Raw genomic sequence first — 21,223 nt, forward strand, 5'->3', positions numbered from 1 at the left:
GGTAAAATGTCTCTCTTTCAACAACTGATATGTATTCTGTGTTCTGTTGTGAATAAAATATCGGTCTATGAGATTTGCAAATCAATGCATTCTGTTTTTACTTACATTTATTTACATTTTACACAGCGTCCCGACTTTTTTGGAATTCATTCACCAATGTTTTCTTATTTAGGATTTGTTCTTAGGCAAGAACAAAATCTACACACACTCAAAAGAATGAGGACCAATGAGTGACACCAGAGAGCTGAGTTTTAGGGTGCTTCCACACCTGCATCGATTGGTCCGAACCAAAATAGCAGGTGTGAAAAGAGCCTAGGACCACGGTCCGGACCAAAGGAATAAAATTTGCTCGACCAAAAGAGGTGGTCTCGCTCTGGCTCAAATTGATCCATTGTTTGGTTCATCTGCAGTGTAAAACACTTTTTAGATGGTTCAGACTTTCAGACCAATTACAGGAAGTTGAGGCAGGATATCATCACCCATTAAACAACAGAAGAAGAAAAAGAACCTCACAACAGTAGATACGGAAGAACTTCTGTGGAAGAGCAAAGAGTGGGGGATTTTATGCAGTATAGGTTTAGGGAAGATAAATGTAGGCCACTTCACAGGGGAAATCCACCAATCTTTCAAACTTCCTGCATAATTGAGTATGTGAGATAAACAGAGTGATTCAGAGTGTTTGGAGTGAAATGGTTCAGATTTCTTTACAGTGGTGGTGATAGGAACCAAGTGTCACGATAACTACATTTTATTTACTACCCAAACCCACTGGTGAACCGATACGTGTCTTCTGAGTTTTATATGGAATGTTGATGATGGGGGGAAAATAGTGGAAATTTCCTTTGGGGATGATTTTACCTCACAACACTCTGCATATTATGTATACCTCCACCATTACTATTATAAAACAGTGTCTCAGACATCATGTAGTGTATTCATAACCATTTCATGTAATAACTTTCTGTGAGGGAGCTTTTAGAGGGGGACGTCTGGTTCCTTTCACCACCACTGTGAACAATTCTGACTCTGTAAATTTCTCTAGAACAGAGCATTTCACACCAAACAACTCTGAACGACACTGTTTACATCTTAACCGTTTAATCATGAGAAATCATTTTCTGAGTGTCATTTACATCATCAATCCATCAGTGTCAGCACAGACCCTTCTTTCTGGTGAAACAATAATGTGTTAATAATCTTTCAGGCCGTGGTGGTAAGTGCTATCTGCTGTCACATGTGTTCTCAGCGCGCAGCTCTAATCAGTTCAGCCTCTGTCACTCCTTAATGATTCTGAGAGCAGATCTGATCCTCTCATCCTCTCCTCTTCGAGAGCGGATTTGATTTTTTACTCCTGTTCCTCTCGCTCTGCTTAAAATCCACACGGGTGAGCATGTGTTTTCCTCGCTCAATTACACCACAGGTCGATCTCGGAGGGGAAACAGTTGACACTTCTTTTTCCGCCGACTGGTGAAGGTGCTGACTGAACGCACCAGCTCGTTAAAAAGAAGGAGAGGCCTGAACATTAAATATGAGCAGAGCTGCTGTAGATTTCCCACCGGCTTTGTTACTGAAGACCACCCCCACCCCCAGCACCCCACCCTCCGATATCCCTTCTGTCAGTCTTTCTCTCACTCGGTTAACATCAAGCTCAAAGAAATGGATCATTAAAATTCTTACTTTCACAGTTCTAGTCTTTGCCCCTCACTGTGTAGGCGACGGCTTGTGGCCATCGCATTCTCTGGACATTTAAAGGGTCCATATCATGCAAAAAAATAACTTTCTCGCTTTTTCAGTGTTTCAGTTCAGTGTAGTATGTGAACATTGTTAAAGTTTCAAAACAAACTTCACTTATCAGCCCATATATGTAAACTAAGCTGCAAGAACTGCTGATCTACTGTTTTCGTGATGTCACAAAAACAAACACATTCACATTCGTCCTCCTGTTCAGCTAAAGCAGTTTAGCCCCTCCCACTCACACTGAAGTTATAAGGAGTGTTTCAGCCTGGCCTGCTTTTTTGAATGAGGCACAGCCAATCAGAACAGAGCTCGTTTGCATATATCAGTCTCAAAGACACAGTAACAGAGGTGCAGTCTGAGCATAACATATATAGAGAGGCTGGAAAATCTGGAATATCATGTGAAAATGAAATACGACATATGAAATATGAGCCCATATCTCACATATTTGTCGTGTTGTTTTATGTACCAACAGTCATAATTCATTTTAAATGGTGTTATAATACAGGCTACTTTGCCAGATTTATGCCAATGAGCTGCTCTGATTAGCTACCTCATACAAAAAGCAGGCCAGGCTGAAACACTTCTTATAATGTCAGCATAAAAGTGGGCGGGGTTAAACTTCTGCTAGCTGAATAAGTGGAAGCATGTAGATGTGTTGCGACATCACAAAAACAATGAGTTTTGCAGCTTAGTTTGCATAAAGACTAGGGAGTAAACTGTACACTTGTTTTTTTTACATTATATGGGCCCTTTAAATGAATAGGCCAGACTTGAAAAGCATTCAAACACACTTTTAATTAGTTGATTGTTGCCAAAATCCTGAATACATTTTATATGCAAGAGCAAGTTTTGGCCACTTAATGCCGCAACCCTTCCATTTCCCTCCGCTTTTGTTCTCTTACATGCATGAAACAGTGCCATGCTTGTAATAGTTCTTGGCACATTTGAGGCAAGTGGCAGCACTCAGCCCGGATTTAAAACACCACCACATCCAAAGAGGTAATTTCTCATTTCAATGCAGGATAAATGAAATGGCACTATGATTTCAGCATATGAAGTGGTTTACAACTTTGGCATAAATCACTCTCATTCATTTCAGCCGAGGATGCTAATAATAGAGTTCTGAACCAGAGCGTGCGGCGTCTAAAAAGTGTCAAAACCTCCTTCGTTTAGAAAGAGGCTGCTAAGCGATTGTTTAAAAATGAGAATTTTCTTCAAACTCTCATCACTTTAAAGTTGCTAGAAAATGCGTGATGTGTTTGCATGCTGAAGAGATCAGCTCATGCCTGTGAAGACCACATAAGATGTTGTATGAAGGAATTGACACTGCATTGGCGTGTGGGACCTTCAGCTAAAGCAAGAGTTTATTTATACAGCACTTTTCATACAAAGTGCTTTACAAATGATGAAATACAAAGCATGATTAAAACATGATTTAAAGAGAAGAAATTAGACATCAAATTAAAAATAAATTAGATTGATAGAGTGGTGTTAGAGGAGAGCAGTCCAGTAGAGCTAACAGTGTCTGTGTTTACGTGCAAAGATCAAATTAAATACATTCCGATTATAGATTAAGACTGAGGTGTTTATATGCACACTCTATTAAACAATCTGATGAAAATCTCAGTTTACACTCACACTACAAGTAATCCGATCCAAAATTATATGCATAGAGAACCACTTAGTGTAGACGTTACCATGACAACAAGCATCACGTGAGGTCCAGTCAGAGTGAGATGAGCAGCAGTAAGTAGTGCTTGTGAATTTAATTACGTTACAATGATGTCAGACTCAGGAAAACACACTTCATGTGTGCTTATTACAGAAGGCCAAAAGGAAGACGCCGTGTTCTGAAACATGTAAGTTGGACGTCCCACCGCCGTCTTTTAAAGATCAAAGCATAAACTTCGTCTTCTCTACAGACCAGTTTCTGCTCCCGCCATGTTGAAAATTATAAACTTTCGCTATGACATGACGCACATGTGCAGAACTGACTTGAACTTTCCGATTGTGAATAGGATACAGGCGTTTACATGATTATTATTACTCTATTTAACAGATTATTTACAGGATTAACCACCTTGTTCAGTCGAATAGAAACTGTAATCTGAATGGTTTCAGTCAGGACTGAGGTGTTTACATGGACATATTGAGCTATTAGTTGGATTGTTAAAGGATTATAAGGCTGCATGTAAACATGGTTAGTGTTCAAGCTGAGCTGAAAGCTGCTCAAATAGGAACGTTTTAGGCCGGATTTAAAAGTGTCCAGTGTCTAGGCTCCTCTAATGCTCTCTGTCAACTGTTATTCTGTATATGTCACATTTTTCTCTATTGAACTGTAATACGTTACTGACTATATGTAGCACAGTGTACTCAGTATTCAGCCATCACTAGTTTTTCAGAGTATTTTGCCTGACTCTGTTCAACGCACATCACAAAGGTGTAACAATTACTGATGGGTGACATTCGTAAGGCTGTGCGACGCAAACATAAACAGCCTTAATCGTAACTGACATAAGCACATAAAATAAAATTCCTTCTTCTTGAGATTTTAAATTAAATTGGGTGATTTGTTGGTTAAATGGTTCAAATAGTGGTCAGGCGGCAGTAGTTAATTTGCTATGAAGCACTAAAGACGCATAAATACTTTTCATGCTCCGCTCTGACATTTATCAAGGGCAGCGTTGCAAAGAGGAAAAGAAACTGTACTCTGAATACTGTGTTTACACAGTGTAACTTGGACTTTATAAACATTTATAACGGTATTACAGCAAAGATCAGTTGTCGTATGGCCTAAACTAGAGGAGTAGTTAGGCAGAGTAGGTCTTATAAGTTCTATTACTTAGGAATGATGCTTTATAACAGTGTCATAAACAAAACAAATGTCCATCACTACCTGTAAATCTATTGTTTTAATCATGTTTTAATCATGTTTTTAATTTCTGTTCTCATTAACTTTTATAAACAGTCAGTATTTTCTCATCTGTAAAGCATTTTGAATGACAGCAGTGTATGAAAGGTGCTATATAGATAAACTTACCTTTCCTTGCCTACCTTAATGTAAGGCCCAGTGCAATGCCATTCACTTCATAAATCATATCATCTGACATGAGCTGTTTATGAATGTTATCTGATGCTTACGCATGTCTTATGAAGTGCCTTTATCTTCAAATGAAGTGTTTAAATTCCTACTCGTTAAGATTTTAAATGAAATTGGGTCATTTGTTGGTTAAATGGTTCAAATGGTGGTCAGACTGCAATAACTAATTTGCTATGAAGAACTAAAGACACTTTAATACCTTTCATGCCCCACTGTGACATTTATCAAGGGCGGCGTTGCAAAGCGATTCACCATTGATTTATTTAGCATGTCTGCAGTGAGTCTCTCTCTCTCCAGCGTCTTGACTCACAGACAGAATTTTCTCTAGAGGACACGACTGATTAGAGCAAAGAAAAAAACAGTCTGTGGGTAAAAAAATGAATGTGCGCAAATCATCCATACAGTTAGAAAGTATTTTACAGAATAATGAGTTTTTATAGATGTGCGCCAAACCTCAAAGGGCTCGAGTCAAAGGAGTGACTGTTCTGTGATGATGAGAGGCAGCCTGAGTGATTGATGTATGAAATTTCCAAAAAAAATCACAAAAATAACGCATCCGTGCTCCTCCGTTCTTTTCATCCTTGCTGAATTTCTCTTCGTTTCTTTGTTTTGTAGGCAGAAAACACAGCCCTTGCTCAAGCCAACGAGAATCAGAGAGAAGCTTACGAGCGATGTCTAGATGAGGTGAGTCAAAAACTTTGTCTAGTGTGACTTCACAACATGTCTAAATGAAGGGGTGGGCAATATGATGATATTTAATTGTTATCTTGATACATTATGTCACAATACGCTTTTCTGAGCATATCGTTGATGTCGAAAGTACTTAAAAACACTGACTAACTACATTTCATTGAAAAGTGAGAGACATTAGGCCTGTTTAATTGGATTTAGTGCAGCGCAGTTTGTAAAACATTGAATAAAAGTCATTATAGTCATAGGTTATTTATTATTATTATTATTATTACAGTATTTTGTATTTTGCTGCTGTCAGAACAAAACCTCATATCTCCAAAGTGATAACTTTACAGGAGAAGGTAAAAACATACTTTACTTTTAATGTAAGTCAGTGGAACCAGACTTTTTGTCATGTCATTTTGTGCCATTTCTTTTGGTCCATTCTTCATGAAATTTTCACACAATGTGAAGGCCAAGAGGAATTTTCAATTTATATCAAAAACTGAAAAACGACAGAAATGGAGATACAAAGTTTTGTTCCGACAGCAGTGATAAATCGCACAACGGGTTCCATCTTCTCTGTTCCAACTTGTCTCAGAAAAATATCGGGAAGCATATTGTGCATCTTGAAAATGTCTTGAAGTATCATGATACAATATTTTTTGCCATATCGCCCACCCCATCCATATGTTAATTATACTGTATTTGTGTATAATACAGTGCACACAGCACTGTGTGTGTTACTGTGTTGCTGGTGTACAGTGTATTTTTTCAGAGTGGTTTGGTATGAAATGGTTCAGATTTCTTTACAGTGATGGTGATAGGAACGAGGGGTCACCATGACTACAACACAAATATAGACATTTTATTTACTATGCAAAACCACGAGTGAAGCTACACATGTCTTCTGAGTTAAATGTGTTGTAGATGAGTCTATATGGAGCTCTTTGTAAAGGGTTCTGCATAGCACCAAAAAGGGTTCTAATTCTTACGATGCCAAGCTTGTAGCAATAGAAGAACCCATTTTGGTGCTAAAGAGAACTATATATAACACATTCTTAATCAATCTGAAGAACCAATCTGAAGAACCACCCTGCAGAGAACGCTTTAAGCATGCAAAGGGTTCTTTGAGTGTTTTGAGTTTTTATAAACCAAAATTTATATAAACCATCTTTTTTAGAGTGTACAGTGTAGTTGTTTGTTTGGTGGTTGAGCTGTTCTGCTTCGTACACAGAAACATGATCACAGTTATGAGCATTTTATTTTAGTTTAATATAAAATTGGTAGAATGTTTTAATAAAAAATATCAAATGTGCTGGAACTCCAGTGATTTGTGACAGGGAAAAAGAGCAAAATCTCCTGGCCTTTGAGATTTGAAGGTCTAAATGAAGTGGCATTGAGATGCATTTTCAAATTTTTTTAGTTTTAGGTATACTCAAGTGAAGTACACATCCTCCAAAATAATACTCAATAATACTTAATAATAGTAGAAGTCACAATGTATTTTCCAACCTTGCTGTTAAAAACGTAATGTAAACAAGTCATTGGACTGTCTGAGTGGAAATGGGCAAATAAGGGTAAATGATGCTGCTTACTTGTGTATATTTGGCAGAACATTAAAATAAAGAAGAAATAAATACTGTACAAACTGTTATGCTGCGTAATAAAAGCAAATAGAAAAGTATTTAATAGAAAACTGGATCACTGTTGTGATCAATTACAACATGTCTATAGTATATAATATCAGCAATGCTATAAATATGAGGTTCTGCTGAATATACACTGTAAAATTACTTCATGTAGTAAGAAGTAAATTAACTAGTTTTATTCAGCCTAAATAAATACATTGAACAAATGATTCTTTCGATCAGTGTAATTTTTTGTGTTGAATAAACCTACTTCAGTTGCTTGTTACTACATTTTTTACAGTGTACGTAAGTAAGCAATATGTCGTTTACTTCTATTTGCTCATTTACATTTAGATGCACTTTGTGTGCATTTCAATGTATTTATTTTCTAAGAAAATGACTTGTTTAGTTGTTTAGGTTATGTTTTGACCAGCAAAGTCAGAATTACAGAATTACAACTTGCACAGTGAATACTGAGTACAGCATATATATATATATATCTCAGGATAAAACCCTTTTTGTGTCTCCATAAAAGTAACTTCACAGGAGAAGGAAAAACATGCTTAATTTGAATGGAAGTCGATGTTTGCTAGTAAATTTGGACCATTTCTGTTGCTCCATTCATGTACAAAAATTAAAAAGACAGTGATATATACAGTGAATATGCATAGTACATAGTGAATACAAAAACACTAGCAAAATATTGAATATCTCTTTGCTTTGGAAGCATTTAGGCTCTGAAATATTTCCTTTTGAGCTCTGATAAAGTGCTATTCAAAATGTATGAACTTACAGCTTGATACAGATTACGTTTACTTGAAGCCGCCCTGAGCCTTCGCTCCCTTTTCATACTACCCTGTTGAGCTTAAGCCTACAGCTCAGCTGTGCGTGGGAGGAGCTGAATACTGACTTCTGTCTGTCTGTTTGTTTGGCTTTTAGGTGGCCAACCATGTGGTGCAGGCACTGCTGAACCAGAAGGTATGACAACGTTCTTTAGATTTCTGAATGATCCCGTGTTTTGTTTGTTAGTGTGTCGAAGATTTTGACAGTGGCTATTACACCAATGAGCCAAAACATTGCCTAATAAGATGTTGGTCCTCCGTGAGTCGGCACAATAGCTCAGACTCTGCAAAACCTTTGAAAGCGTCCTGTGGTATCTGGCGCCAAGATGTGAGCAGCAGATCCTTTAAGTCCTGTGAGTTGTGAGGTGGAGCTGCCACGGATCTGACTTGTTGTTCTAGCACATCCCACAGATGCTCATTCGGATTGAGATTAGAATTTGGAGGCCAGGGCAACACCTAGAACTTCGTCATGATCCTCAAGCCGTTCCTGAACAGCTTGTGCAGTGTGGCCAATGCCATCTCCATGAAGAGGTGTACCTGGTCCACAATGATGTTCAGGTTTGGTTTCAAATTGACATCCTAGCTCCAGGGTTGCACAGCAGAACATCACCCAGAGCATCGCACTCCTTCAACAGCTTGTCTTATTCCCAAAGTGCGTCCTGGTGCCATCACTTCCTCAGGTGAACAGCGCAAACGTACCCAGCCATCTTTGTGATGTAGAAGAAAATGTGACTCATCTGACCTTCTTCCATCATTCCAAGGTCTAGTTCCAATGCTTGCGTGTCCATTGTAGCCTCTTTTGACAGTAGACAGCGTCAGACTGCGTCCCTGTACGCAGCAGGATGTGTTAAACTGACACATTCCTCCTGTAACCAGCGTTAAACATTTCTGAGACCCACAGTAGCCCCTCCATCAGTTTGGACCAGACAGGATTTTAAGAAAAAATATCAAACATGCTGGAACTCGAGTGATTTGCAAGAGAGAAAAAGAGTGAAATGTCCTGACCTCTGAGATTTGAAGGTCTAAATATAGGGTCATTGGACCTGTAATTCAGATCGCTGTTTTCTTTTCATTTTCCAAGTTTTAGTCATACTTGAGTAAAGTACACATCCTCCAAAATAATATTTAATAATAGTAACAAAGAAAAATCACAACTTATTTTCCAACCTTGCTGGAAAAAGCATAACATAAACAAATCATTTTCTCTAAGTGGAAATGAGACTTGGAGCCCAGCATCCTGTTGCCGTTTCATGGTTTATTACTACTCGGCCCACTGTTGGTAGATATTCGCCACTGATGACCCCCACAAGCCTGGCCTTTTGGAGGTACTCTGACCCAGTCAGACATAATGATTTGGTCCTGATCAAAGTCCCTCAGGTCTGGCTTCTCAGCGGCACAACCGTCTTAGCGTTGGTTCTGTCATCAGAAGATTGTGACTCTGATCCCTGGTGATGCTACAGCCGTTCGTGGCCAGGAGTCCAAGAGAGAACAGTTTTCCTTGTTCTCTCTGGGTGGGCATTTCTCCCGAATCCAACATGTCAGCTATGAGAACCTTTTGTTTGCTAACTGTGGAATATATCCCAATATATCACAGACTTTCTGTTACAAAGTAATCAACATTATGCTCTTCGTCTGTGAGTGCTTATAATGTTTTGGCTCATCGGTGTAGTCTGAGTTGATTTCAGGTTATTACTGAAAACTGTGTTGAAATTTTGCCAGAGATAAATGTTTGTTTGTGATTATGTGAAGGACCTGCGGGAGGAGTGCATCAAGCTGAAGATGCGCGTGTTCGACCTGGAGAGACAGAACAAGACTTTGACAGAGCTCTTCACCCAGAAGCTGCATTCCACACCCAATCCTTTACAACAGGTACGGTGGAAATTGTATCTTATCTTGCAGCATCTTATCTCCAGTTAGTAAATCTTAACCTACTCAGTCGTAGTCGGCAATCAGCTGTCATGTCTGTTTCCTAGCAACCAACCATACTCACACAGCAGGAGCATAAAACATGTAATTGAATTATCAAGTTAGTTATCCAGACAGCTGCTGTTACTGATGTAAAAAAGGTCAAACAAAACTAAAATGCAGTAAACTGTAAGTTGTGAATACTGTGAGAGCGCCCCCTGCTGTTTGTCAGGGTTTCGCTGCTCCCCAGTTTCAGTCTCCATTTCCAAAAAGCTTTAGCCGGGTGCGCTTACGTTCTTCCTCCTAATATCTCCTCATTATTCACCACCATCACTGTAATATTTTATCATCAACATTAACACATGAAGGTAATAAGAGGGGACGGTGGAGATCGTGTCTGCAGCGTCTGAGATTTTTAAAACACAGAGTTAGAAAAGAAAAACATCTCACAAGTGAAAGCATTGATTTGCAGTATAAATAAATGTAGCATCATTATGTTAGTAGTGAACTATGCTGCCTGACAAGGTTGCCTAAAAACGATAGAAACAGACACTTAAACAGAAGTTAGGACACTGTTGAGGTTTATCCTAAAGTTAGGACAGTATTTAGGAGATTTAGTCTAGTTAGGATGTTTGTGTAATACTGTTCTCTTATCTGGAGTTAATGATAAGACTATGAAGTTAGGAACTGTTATTCTGTCATAGCTACTGTCCTAAATTCAGTCTGTCCTGAAGTCGTCATGGTGACTACATGAGGCCTATAGAACCAAATTTGAGAACCACTGTGTTGCTTTAAACCTGGAAATGGTCACAAGATCATTTTGGGGGGAGATTCCTACATAAGCTGTCTGTTTCCAAATGTATCTGGAAAGACCTTCTCGTGTGAATTCTGCTATTTTAAGGTCACCCATTGCTGACACAGCTTGTATTATCTCCATAGAAAAGCATTAGCCAATAGAATGGGACACTCTAAGGTCATCATATCCGTGGACTAGAAGGGTATAAAGCCCCCCAGCATTGGGCTGTGGAGCAGTGGAACTGTGTTCTCTGGCATGATGGAGCTCCGTCCAATATGTTTAGGATGAGTTGGAGTGATCCAGAACTGACCATGCAACATCAGTACCTGACCTCACTAATGCTCAATCGTTCCAGTGGATATTTAGATTGAGGAATAACAACAAGGACCACTTGAGTTGAGAAGCTCAACTAACTTTTGGAAACATTGCATGAGCTGTGGGGCTCAGCACTTTAGCTCTTACCACAGATTGTGTCTTATAAATCCAGCAGTGAATGATGAATAAACAGGCCGTACAGATATGGGAGGCAGATAAATAGGCTAAGCACCAAGGGATTTTGGACAGAACTATCAGCACCATGTGAATTAAGATAATATATTATCGAACAAGTGCAGCTCGACCATTTTTAATTGGAACAGGTTGCAATTATTAATTAGATGTTCTTTTGAAGGGTGAAAGTATTCCCCATATTCAGCTTCTCCAGATAATATTCAGACTGAACTTTCATTTCAAAATCTGTTTACACTTTCCGTCATTGGCACAGCCTGTTAAAAATCATTGCTTATGTGTACAGGCCATGCACAAACACTTTACGGTGCGGAACCCTCGGGGAACTGAACTAATGCCTGTTAAGTTTTTAGTTATTTTTATTTAGCAGAATCATCATGACTTGTATTTAAACTCTGCAGGTGTTGCAGTAATGCTTTCATTTCACTGTTAAGTTTTGGTTTGAGAACCAAGCCTTAAAATCTTGAAAATGGCTAAGAGAAAAAAGTTGTCCAGTCAAGATTTGGGCAAGCCAAGCTGCTCTTCCATTGGTTAGGACTTTAACAGTTAGACTGAAGGGCTTACAAAGTGACAGAGGAATTAAGCAATCACGTTTTGATTTATAATGGAAATGAGAAAAAAACATCGCTCTAGTCCTTCTGGAAGTTCTAGATATGTCACTGACCATGAAAATGAGACAGTGTCTAAGCAGAAGTCTAAAACTGCTAATACAAAGACAAATATATGTTACATTTAAATCAACATTAGCTTAGCGCTAACTAAAGATGGCATGATACCACTTGTTCTTTTTTGATGCCAATACTAATATTGAAACTTCAGCGGATACTGACATTGAAACCTTGAGTATCAGCTGGTACTGAAACTGTACTGAAACCCTAAATATCAGCAGATACTGTTACCAATATTGGAATATTAAAACCTTGATTATTGGTCAATACCAGTCTAACATTAAAAAAAAAATACTAATCTTTAAAATAAGCTGTTTTTAAACCTTCAGTGGTGGCTAGTACCAACATTGAAACCTTGAGTATCAGTCAATACCAATCCAGAATAACTGCTTTAAAGCTTTAAAAATTAGCTGTTTTTAAACCATAAATATCGACTGAAAACAATACCAATGTTGAAACCGTGAGTATCAGCGGATACTGATACCGTTATGGAAACCTTAAATATTGACAATACTGATATTGAAACCTTGAGTATCGGTGGATACTGATACTAATATTGAACACTTGATTATCGACGATACAGATCTTGAAACCATAAGTATTGCGTAGTACTAATACCATTATTGAATCCATGAGTATTGATGATACAGATATTGAAACCTTAAGTGTCAGCTGGTACTGATACCATTATTGAACCCTTGAGTATTGACGATACTGATATAGAGACCTTGAGTATCTGTGAATAATGATACCAATACTGAAACCCTGGGTATCGCCTGGTGTCAGATATTGTAACCTTGAGTATTGATGATAGTGATACTGATATTGAAACCTTTAGTATCAGCGGTAGTGACACTGATACAATCTCTTGAGTACCGATGATACCGATATTGTAACCTTGAGTATTGACGATACTTATACTGATTTTGAAGCCTTGAGTATCGGCGGATACTGATACCAATACTGAAGCTATGAGTATTGACGATACTGATATTGAAACCTTGGGTATTGGCAGGTATTGATATTGTAACCTTGAATATTGATAATACTGATATTGAAACCATGAGTATCGGTGGATACTGATACTACTATTACAACCTTGGGTATTGGCTGGTATTGATATTGAACCCTTGATTATTGACGATATGGATATTGAAACCTTAAGTATCGGCTAGTACTGATACCATTATTGAACCCATGAGTATTGATGATACAGATATTGAAATCTTAAGTATCAGTTTGTACCGATACCATTATTGAAACCTTGAGTATCGACGATACCGATATTGAAACCTTAAATATCGGCAGGTACTGACACTGATGCTGAACCCTTCAGTAACGACGATACTGATCCAATATTTTCTATTTAAAAACTACTGATCTTTAAAGCATTTCTTTTTAATTGAAGCACTTTTCCTAAGATGATGATGTAAAAGCATTCTGTGATGCTGGAACTGCTGAATCACTCTTTTAACCCCACAGGAGGATCTACACAGCTAACATCAAACCACAGTGAGAGTGAGCACTGTTTCATTACAAATCTGTTACGGAATTGCATCCCTTTATTACCTCACTTATTACCCCATCCAGCATTTTCTGACCATATCGGCCCCCTGATATGCCATCTGTAATTAACATGCTATTAAAAACTCCTGTGGGGGTGCTAGGAGAGAAGAGAAATGTGAGTTTTTATATTTATGGCCAGAACTGAGGACCCAGCTCTAATTGTCCACTGCGTTTTAAATATGTGGATTTTAAATATAAAATACATAAAAAGTGTTCTACTGGATGTAAATAACGCAGTGCCAGTTACATTCATGCGTGCATTGATGAGCTCATAGCTTTCGTCACAGCACATAAGGTTTACGTTCATCTAGAGGATGATGATCTCCGCTGGGCTTTCACTGGTTAATCAGTTTTGGTGCCAAGGCTGTAATAACGGGAAAATGTAAGCAACAGATTTTTTCCTCTCTGTTCACTGACTCACACACACAGCGTTTCAGCGTGGATCATGGTTAAACTCCCACACGCCACCCACATGCACGCATGCCTGGGCTCAGAGCAGCATGAAGACGCTGTGCGAGAGTGATTCGAGCTCAGCGCTGGTAAGACGGTGCCACTCCGGTCCGTATCCATGTTCTAATGAGAAAATGACTGGAGCAAAGCACTGGTGTTGTATCATATTTCCTCCCTGGATAATTCCAGAACCTTGTTTTGCTGTCAAATCAGTGCCGCCAAAAGCTGACCCGTAAAGAAAAGCACTTAGCTGCTATGAGAGCTCATCAGTGATGCGTCTTGTGATGCATATTTAACTGTCACAGGGCTTGGGGATTTGGGGGGGGGGGGTTGTGTCTATTCTCTCTAACTAAAACACAGATAAATACTTTTCTATCTCACTTCAAACCTCATATTTAGAATTTTTAATGCTGTTTTCGGAGCCGACGTGATTTGGGATCGTTTACTCTCTGCCTTGTTTGTCGGCGAATGCCATTCTTTATTTGCGCTCGGCAAGTATTCTTTTCGATAAGAAATTGCTGTGTTGCTGATGTTGATACTTGAGTCACACGTCACGTACAGCTGGAATAAGCAGTGTAATTCAGGGCAAATTGCTGTTCAGTGACATTTATTCGTTGTCCTGTAGCCTCTCTGTGACACCTGTGGACTGTTAAATGGAAGAAACTGTGCAGCGCAGCAGAGCTTCTGGGCCTGAACTCAGGAAACATGGGAAGAGAAGATTTGATGCTTAAACTAGCTTTAGTTTCTGAATACACTGCAAAAAATAGTATCGTGCCAAGTAAAATTATCTTAAATCTAGATGATATATCCAATATTTCTCTTGTTGAGATTGTTGTAAGGTTATTTTAAGATTATTTAACTCATTTCATGATTTCAACATTCAACATTTATTCTTGTTTTAAGTAATTTTATTAATTGAAAAATGTGAGAAATGCGCTTAAAACAAGCAAAATTATCTTCCAGTAGTGAGATCATTTTACTTAATAAAATAACTTAATAAAAAATGTCTAGAAGTAAGCTAAATAATCTTAAAATAAGTGCACCACCATCTCAAAATAAGAAATATTAAATATAATAGAATTAAAATAATTTCACTTACTATACTATTTTTGCAGTGTAAATAGTAACTGAACCAGCACTAGCATTTCTGAAATATTTTAAATCAGCAACTTTCACAACATGTACGTGGGCTACATATTGTTAGAGGTGGGACGATGTTCTGGTGTTATCGTGCTCATTTTTGGTATCGTGATACACTATACCAGGGGTCAGCAACATGCAGCTGCAGAGCCACATGCAGCTCTTTTACTGCCCTGTTGCAGCTTCTCAGCAGAATTAGATTTGTAGATAAAAATAAAATATTCCTCCTTTGCAGTAAAATAAAGCTCTGCTGATCGTTCTAACACAGTTTTAACAATAAATGGTCTTAAACACTGAATTTAATGTATAACTTCTAATTAACCCTTTAGCCCTGAAGGTTGGCACGCAGACTGCCGGTTACTATAGCAACGGAGACAACAGTCTAACCTAGCTAGTAACTAATGAAAACATCAAAGAGAAAAATTCAAATTGAACATCAATCATTTAGAGATGGACAAACATATTTGCGCTACTTCAAGGTCTAAACTCCTTAGAAAAGTACTGACCAATAGTATGGGACGCTCTGGGGCAGCAGCACATGGCCAATGCCAAACATGAGCTAGAGGGGTATAAAGCCCCCCAGCATTGGGCTGTGGAGCAGTGGAACTGTGTTCTCTGGAGTGATGGAGTTCCATCCAATAGCTTGGGGATGAGTTGGAGTGATCCAGAACTGACCATCCAACATCAGTACCTGACCCCACTAATGCTCAAAAAGATCCTCACAGCAATGTTTCAACATCTAGTGTAAAGCCCTCCCAGAAGAATAGAGGCTGTTACTGCAGCAAAGGTGGGATTAAAATACTGGATGTGCCTACAGACTTTTTGTAAGGGTGTATTGGCCTTAGAGCCTCAGGGAGTGATGTCCTCAGCTAATGCACGGAAGCAGAATTTGTATGAATATGTAGACCATTTTTGTTCCTTTTCTTAAGTTTTGAAAGCGGTACGCCTACTGAAATGTTGCCGAACACTAAACAGCTATCTGTCCTTTTCAGAAGCTAAAGATTTTGCACAGAGTCCAGGATCTCTTGTGAACCAGTGAATATTTAGCGCTGCTGACCAGCCCTTTCATCTTTATAAGTACACAGATATAAGACTATCAGTGACTTTGACACCAGAAGTGATGCAGCGCGCTCAGCAGACCTACACTGCTTACACGTGTCACTTTGGTGAAGCAAAGAGTCCACATTTATTTATTCCAGTAATAAAGTTATATAACCTGCAGATGTCTTTCTATCCCTTGCAAATTAAGTCAACTTTATATAGACAGAGTATGGACAAAAGTATTGGGACGCCTACACATTACACCTACAGGAGCTTTTATGATGTCCCATTCAAAACCCATGGGCATTAGTATGGAGTCGGTCCCCTCTTTGTAGCTACAACAGCTTCCACTCCTCTGGGAGGCTTTCTACAAGATTTTGGAGTGTCTGGGGGAATTTTTGCCCATTCATCCAGAAGAGCATTTGTGAGGTCAGACACTGATGTTGGATGAGAGGGTCTGGCTCACAATTTCCGTTCTAGTTCATCCTAAAGCTGTTATTGGGTTTGAGGTCAGGGCTCTGTGAGGGCCAGTCAAATTCTTCCACCCCAAACTCACCCAGTCATGCCTTTATGGACCTGCTTTGTGCTTTGGGCTCAGTCATGCTGGAACAGAAAAGGTTCCTCCCCAAACTGTTCCAACAAAGTTGGAAGCGTACAATTGTCCAAAATCTCTTGTTATACCGAGCATAAAGATTTCCCTTCACTGGAACTAAGGGGTCTAGGCCAAACCCTGAAAAACAACCCCATAGCATTATCCCTGCTCCACTGAACTTTATAGTTGGCACAATGCAGTCAGGCAGGTAACGTTCTCCTGGCATTCACCAAACCCAGACTCATTCATCAGACTGCCAGATAGAGAAGCGTGAATTATCACTCCACAGAATATGTTCCATTACTCTAGAGTCCATTGACATGGTGCTTTACACATGGTCTGGCACTTCGTGGCTGAGTTCCTAAATGCTTCAACTTTTCAGTAATACCACTAACAGCTGATCATGGAATAGGGAAGAAATTTCATAAACTGACTTGTTGTAATGGTGATATCTTATTATAGTACCACACTCAAATTCAGTGAGCTCTTTAGAACAGCCCATTCTTTCACTAACGTTTGTACAGGCAGACTGCACTTATACACCTGTGGCAATGAGACTGAATGAAACACCTGAATTCAGTGCGTTCCAGTACTTTTGTCTATATAGTTTGGCTGTATGTTTGAAAGGTGCCTATTTCCTTCATCAGTTCAACAGACTCTAGAACCTTCTTGCAGTTTGTAGTACTGCAGTGCTGCTACAACTGAAAAAAAGCTGTTTTGAATATGGGCCTAGATTGCACAATATATCAATCAATCAATCAACCTTTGTATAAGCTCAGAGTACATTGAGGGTGGTGACCCCTTATTTACAGTGTAACTGAGCCAGTATGAAAATCAGGGACTGAAAAATTAGATTATAAAAATATATCAAATGCTAAAAAAAGTAATAACAATGATCATAATAGTTCATTTAATTGTAAATAATTAGCTAAATGAGAAAAAAACATTAAAATTGAAAAATAAACATAAAAAAAACGTAATAAATAACAGATTAAAATTGGATAAAATAAATGAAAAGAATACTGAATCATGTACCGTTCTTCATCAAACAAAGACGCTGCTGGTGTTCTCAGAACAATGGAGCACCCCAGAGTCCAGACCTCAACATCGCTGAATGTGTTTGGATTACTTCAGAAAATGATCAACCAACTTCTAAGACTGAACTTTGGAGGTGTGTCTGCAGATTTCTGTGAGAAACTGAAAGTGAGTCTCCTGAAAATAATGGAAGCTGTAATAAAGGTAAAGAGTGGAAACTAGAGGACGATATGGCAGAAATATAATATTGTGATACTTCAAGAAATTTTCACGATACATGATGTCATAATATTTATGTTATCAGACATCTAATCAATTAAACTGAGAAAAAGAACCAGTAGAGCTACATTGTAAAAAATACTATCAAAAACTGTAAACACAGTCATTTTTATTCAATATTTGGCACTAAATCCAGTTAAACGGGACTAATTTTGCTGATGAAACATGCAGTTGGTCAGTGTCTACAAGAACTGATGATATACACAATATGTTTAGAAAAGCATACTGTTTTATGTTAATTTATCACAATAACGATATATATTGTCATATTTCTTAGTCCTAGTGGAAACAATAGATACTGAAAATTATATATTTTATTTAGCCTCAGTGTAGTTTTCTTTTTTTCCTGACTCTTTTGGCTGTTTTAGACCGGAACAATTACTGAAATCAAGCCAAATAGATTGTTTATTGTCTTTGTGGCAGCAGTAAATCATCAGGGTGCGAAGCCAAAAATAACAAACCCACATGCTAACTAACCCATAAATAAACATGACTAAAACTGACCAAACAAAAAGAAACAAAGAGAGAATAAACACAAGGAAATGGGCCAACATCTCAGTTCGGTCTGGTTTCTTGATCTGAATAAGAACTGGAATAAAGGCTGTTGTGTTCATGTATATGTAAGTGTAGCTAATGATGTTATGACTTTACTCAAAATTTATATGACAGCAGACCAACTTTTAACTGTCAGCTGATTAAATATTCCACTCTCGTCCGTCTTATGAGAGAAACAGAATAATCAGCAGCAGAAAGTTGGGCAAATCACAGCATGTCAATCACCAGCACTGTGACTTTGACAGTGATAAAGTCTTTTAGGAAGCACTTTACTGTGTTATGTTAGGCTATGACACCTAACAAAGATGCTTCGCATAGAAAAGTGAAAAAAATGTGTTCATTTCATATACTGACATATAGATGTAGCAGTTTATTTATTATTATTCATTTCATATAAGATATTTAATTTGATATATTGGTTAGAAACAGTTCAAATTGTATGTTTTAATAGAGGAAAAATGAAAAATCATCAATTTATCAATTAAAGTCATTCATGTATATTTTATGATGTGCTGTGATGGTGTAATGTAATTTAGTACAAAGATGGTTCTTCAGGAGTTCTTTAATAAAGACTGTGGTTCTGTGTAGAACACTCAAGGAACCATCCGTGTGCTTAAATGGTTCCTTGCATGGTGAAATGTTTCTTCAGATTGATGGAGAATGTGTTTCTTGTCTTGTACAAGCTTAACATTGTAACAGTAGCAGAACCCTTTTTGGTTCAACACATTCTCCATCGATCTGAAAAACCATTTCACCATGCTAAAGAACCCTTGAAGAATTTTTTAAGAGAGTATATTATTTATAATGTTGCTAATTTCATAATTAAAAGGTTTGCAGATGTGGACTGCAATTAAAAAAGCAGATACATTCATACATTCAAACAGATTTTGTTCTGTAAGGAGTTTCAGTTGGATTGCTTGTAAATCCTAAAGGAAACGAGTAACGGAGAGTCTTTGATGATGTCCAGGCTCTGTGGTGCACCTTTTGCGAAAACCCTCAAAATAGAGAGTTTTATAGTAGATTATTACAGCTCGTGTGCCTTTGATATGGCGCGCAGTGACCCGGCTCTTTGTGCTGAAGTCTTTGAAGTGCGTCTCAGAGGGCACTGCACTCCTGCCCTTCGTCTCAGACAATGCTATCTCTCCCCTCTCCCCCTCCTTTCATGCATTTTTATCCTCCTCTCTCTGTCTCGGAAACAGAGCAGGGAAGAAGCCGACGTGCAAACTGGGATGGTTTTCCTTCCAGCTCCTTCTGTTATTCCTCCTCTTTCCCTCCGATTTCTCCTCCCGCCGCCAGCGTTCCTCCCTCTTCCCCTGTCAGCTCTGTTGTTGAGTTATTGTGAGAAAGAGGGCGAAAGAAGAAGAATCTAGCAGCAAAGCTTTTAATGTAAACAAATTTGGGCTGTAATTGCCGCAAGGGGAAAATGGCACGTTCTATTAATGCGCTACGAGATTGAAACTGTCCCAGAAGCCTCTGCACCCACTCAATCTCCCCGTCACTCGCTCTCTTTCTGAGTGCCTTTTTTTGCCGAGGATAAAAGACTCTTCTTCTCTCGTAGAGGCAGCTGGCCCCTCCGCTCCCTCCCACCAGCTCTGTCTTTGTGGGGAATGTAATAAGCATAGGGAAATCTGATGCTATCTTCCAACCCGCAATCTAATTACTTCAAGTAGAGATTGGCCTGAAAGAGACTATCGTATCAGGCTAATGTAATTTCTCTCTGTTTTGGGAGGACTTAAGGGAGCGGGTGAATAGAATATGTAATGGTCAGATCCGATTTGGATGTGTGAACCGGTCGGCGGAATGTGCAAGTGTTTGTGGACATCTGTTGCATTTTGTCCTAATTTGCATGACAGTCACATGCAAAATGTTCTACATGTTAAGTTGATTTTCTGAGTGAAAATAAATTAACACTTCCTCTATCAGGGCTGAATAGTGAATACACTTATGGCATGAGCCCGTCCCCAAGGCCCCGATGACGGCCACGAGAGCCGGCAGGAAGGCAGGGCCCGAACACTCCGGAGGGACACCTCCTGTTTCACAGTGAGGCTGCTTTGCTACACCTGATGTTCGACCCAGGCGGCCTAGCTGTGGAGCAGGGGCGGGGACCAGACGGCGGAGTTCGGGACTCGCATTCCGCCTTCGCGCCTCTCGTGCCCGTCATTGTTGTCATTCCCTCTCTGGCAGCTGCTGTCCTCCTCCCGCCGTCACTTGCGTCCCTTGGCAGTGTTTGAGACCTTAAATAGTGCCTGAGTGCGTCAGTGGCCTGAGACACCAGAATGGAACTGCTGCATGATTTAAGGTGGAACGGGTAATTCAAACAAAAAGCTGGCGAATAAGAAGCTGTCTTTTGCTTCGTGTGATTTAACCCTTGTGTGTTGTTCGTGTTTTTGTTACTCGTTGGTCTGGTGGACCCACCGCATTATTGTTTTTTTTTTTAAAATCAATTCAGCCATAACAATTTATGTAAAAATACCAGATGTTTAAAATATCAAAAGTAGCCAGTTCTCCTTAAGCAGCTGTAGCCAGTCAGCAGCCTGTCCATGTTGTCCACCCTCACACACACATATACAAACACACACACACACAGACACACACAAACTAACAGCAGGCCATGTAGGAGGAGAACAGAGTGAAGAGACACAACACCTCCACACTTTTACTCCCCTCGGGTTCACCCCAACATCACATGTGTAATATAAATGTG

At 39.0% G+C, this 21,223-nt stretch overlaps 1 protein-coding gene across 2 annotated transcripts in view; it reads left to right on the plus strand.

Moving 5' to 3' along the window:
* LOC118799872 (nck-associated protein 5-like) overlaps nucleotides 1–21,223 on the plus strand; it is a 128,022-nt gene that overhangs the window by 66,046 nt on the left and 40,753 nt on the right. For both annotated transcript variants that reach the window (XM_036559951.1, XM_036559952.1), the window contains 3 exons: nucleotides 5,456–5,524; nucleotides 8,083–8,121; nucleotides 9,735–9,854. In XM_036559951.1, the coding sequence (XP_036415844.1) occupies nucleotides 5,456–5,524; nucleotides 8,083–8,121; nucleotides 9,735–9,854 (228 nt within the window). The remainder of the gene's footprint in view (nucleotides 1–5,455; nucleotides 5,525–8,082; nucleotides 8,122–9,734; nucleotides 9,855–21,223) is intronic.

The sequence above is a fragment of the Colossoma macropomum genome, unplaced genomic scaffold, assembly GCF_904425465.1.
Source record: "Colossoma macropomum unplaced genomic scaffold, Colossoma_macropomum, whole genome shotgun sequence".
Taxonomy (NCBI): domain Eukaryota; kingdom Metazoa; phylum Chordata; class Actinopteri; order Characiformes; family Serrasalmidae; genus Colossoma; species Colossoma macropomum.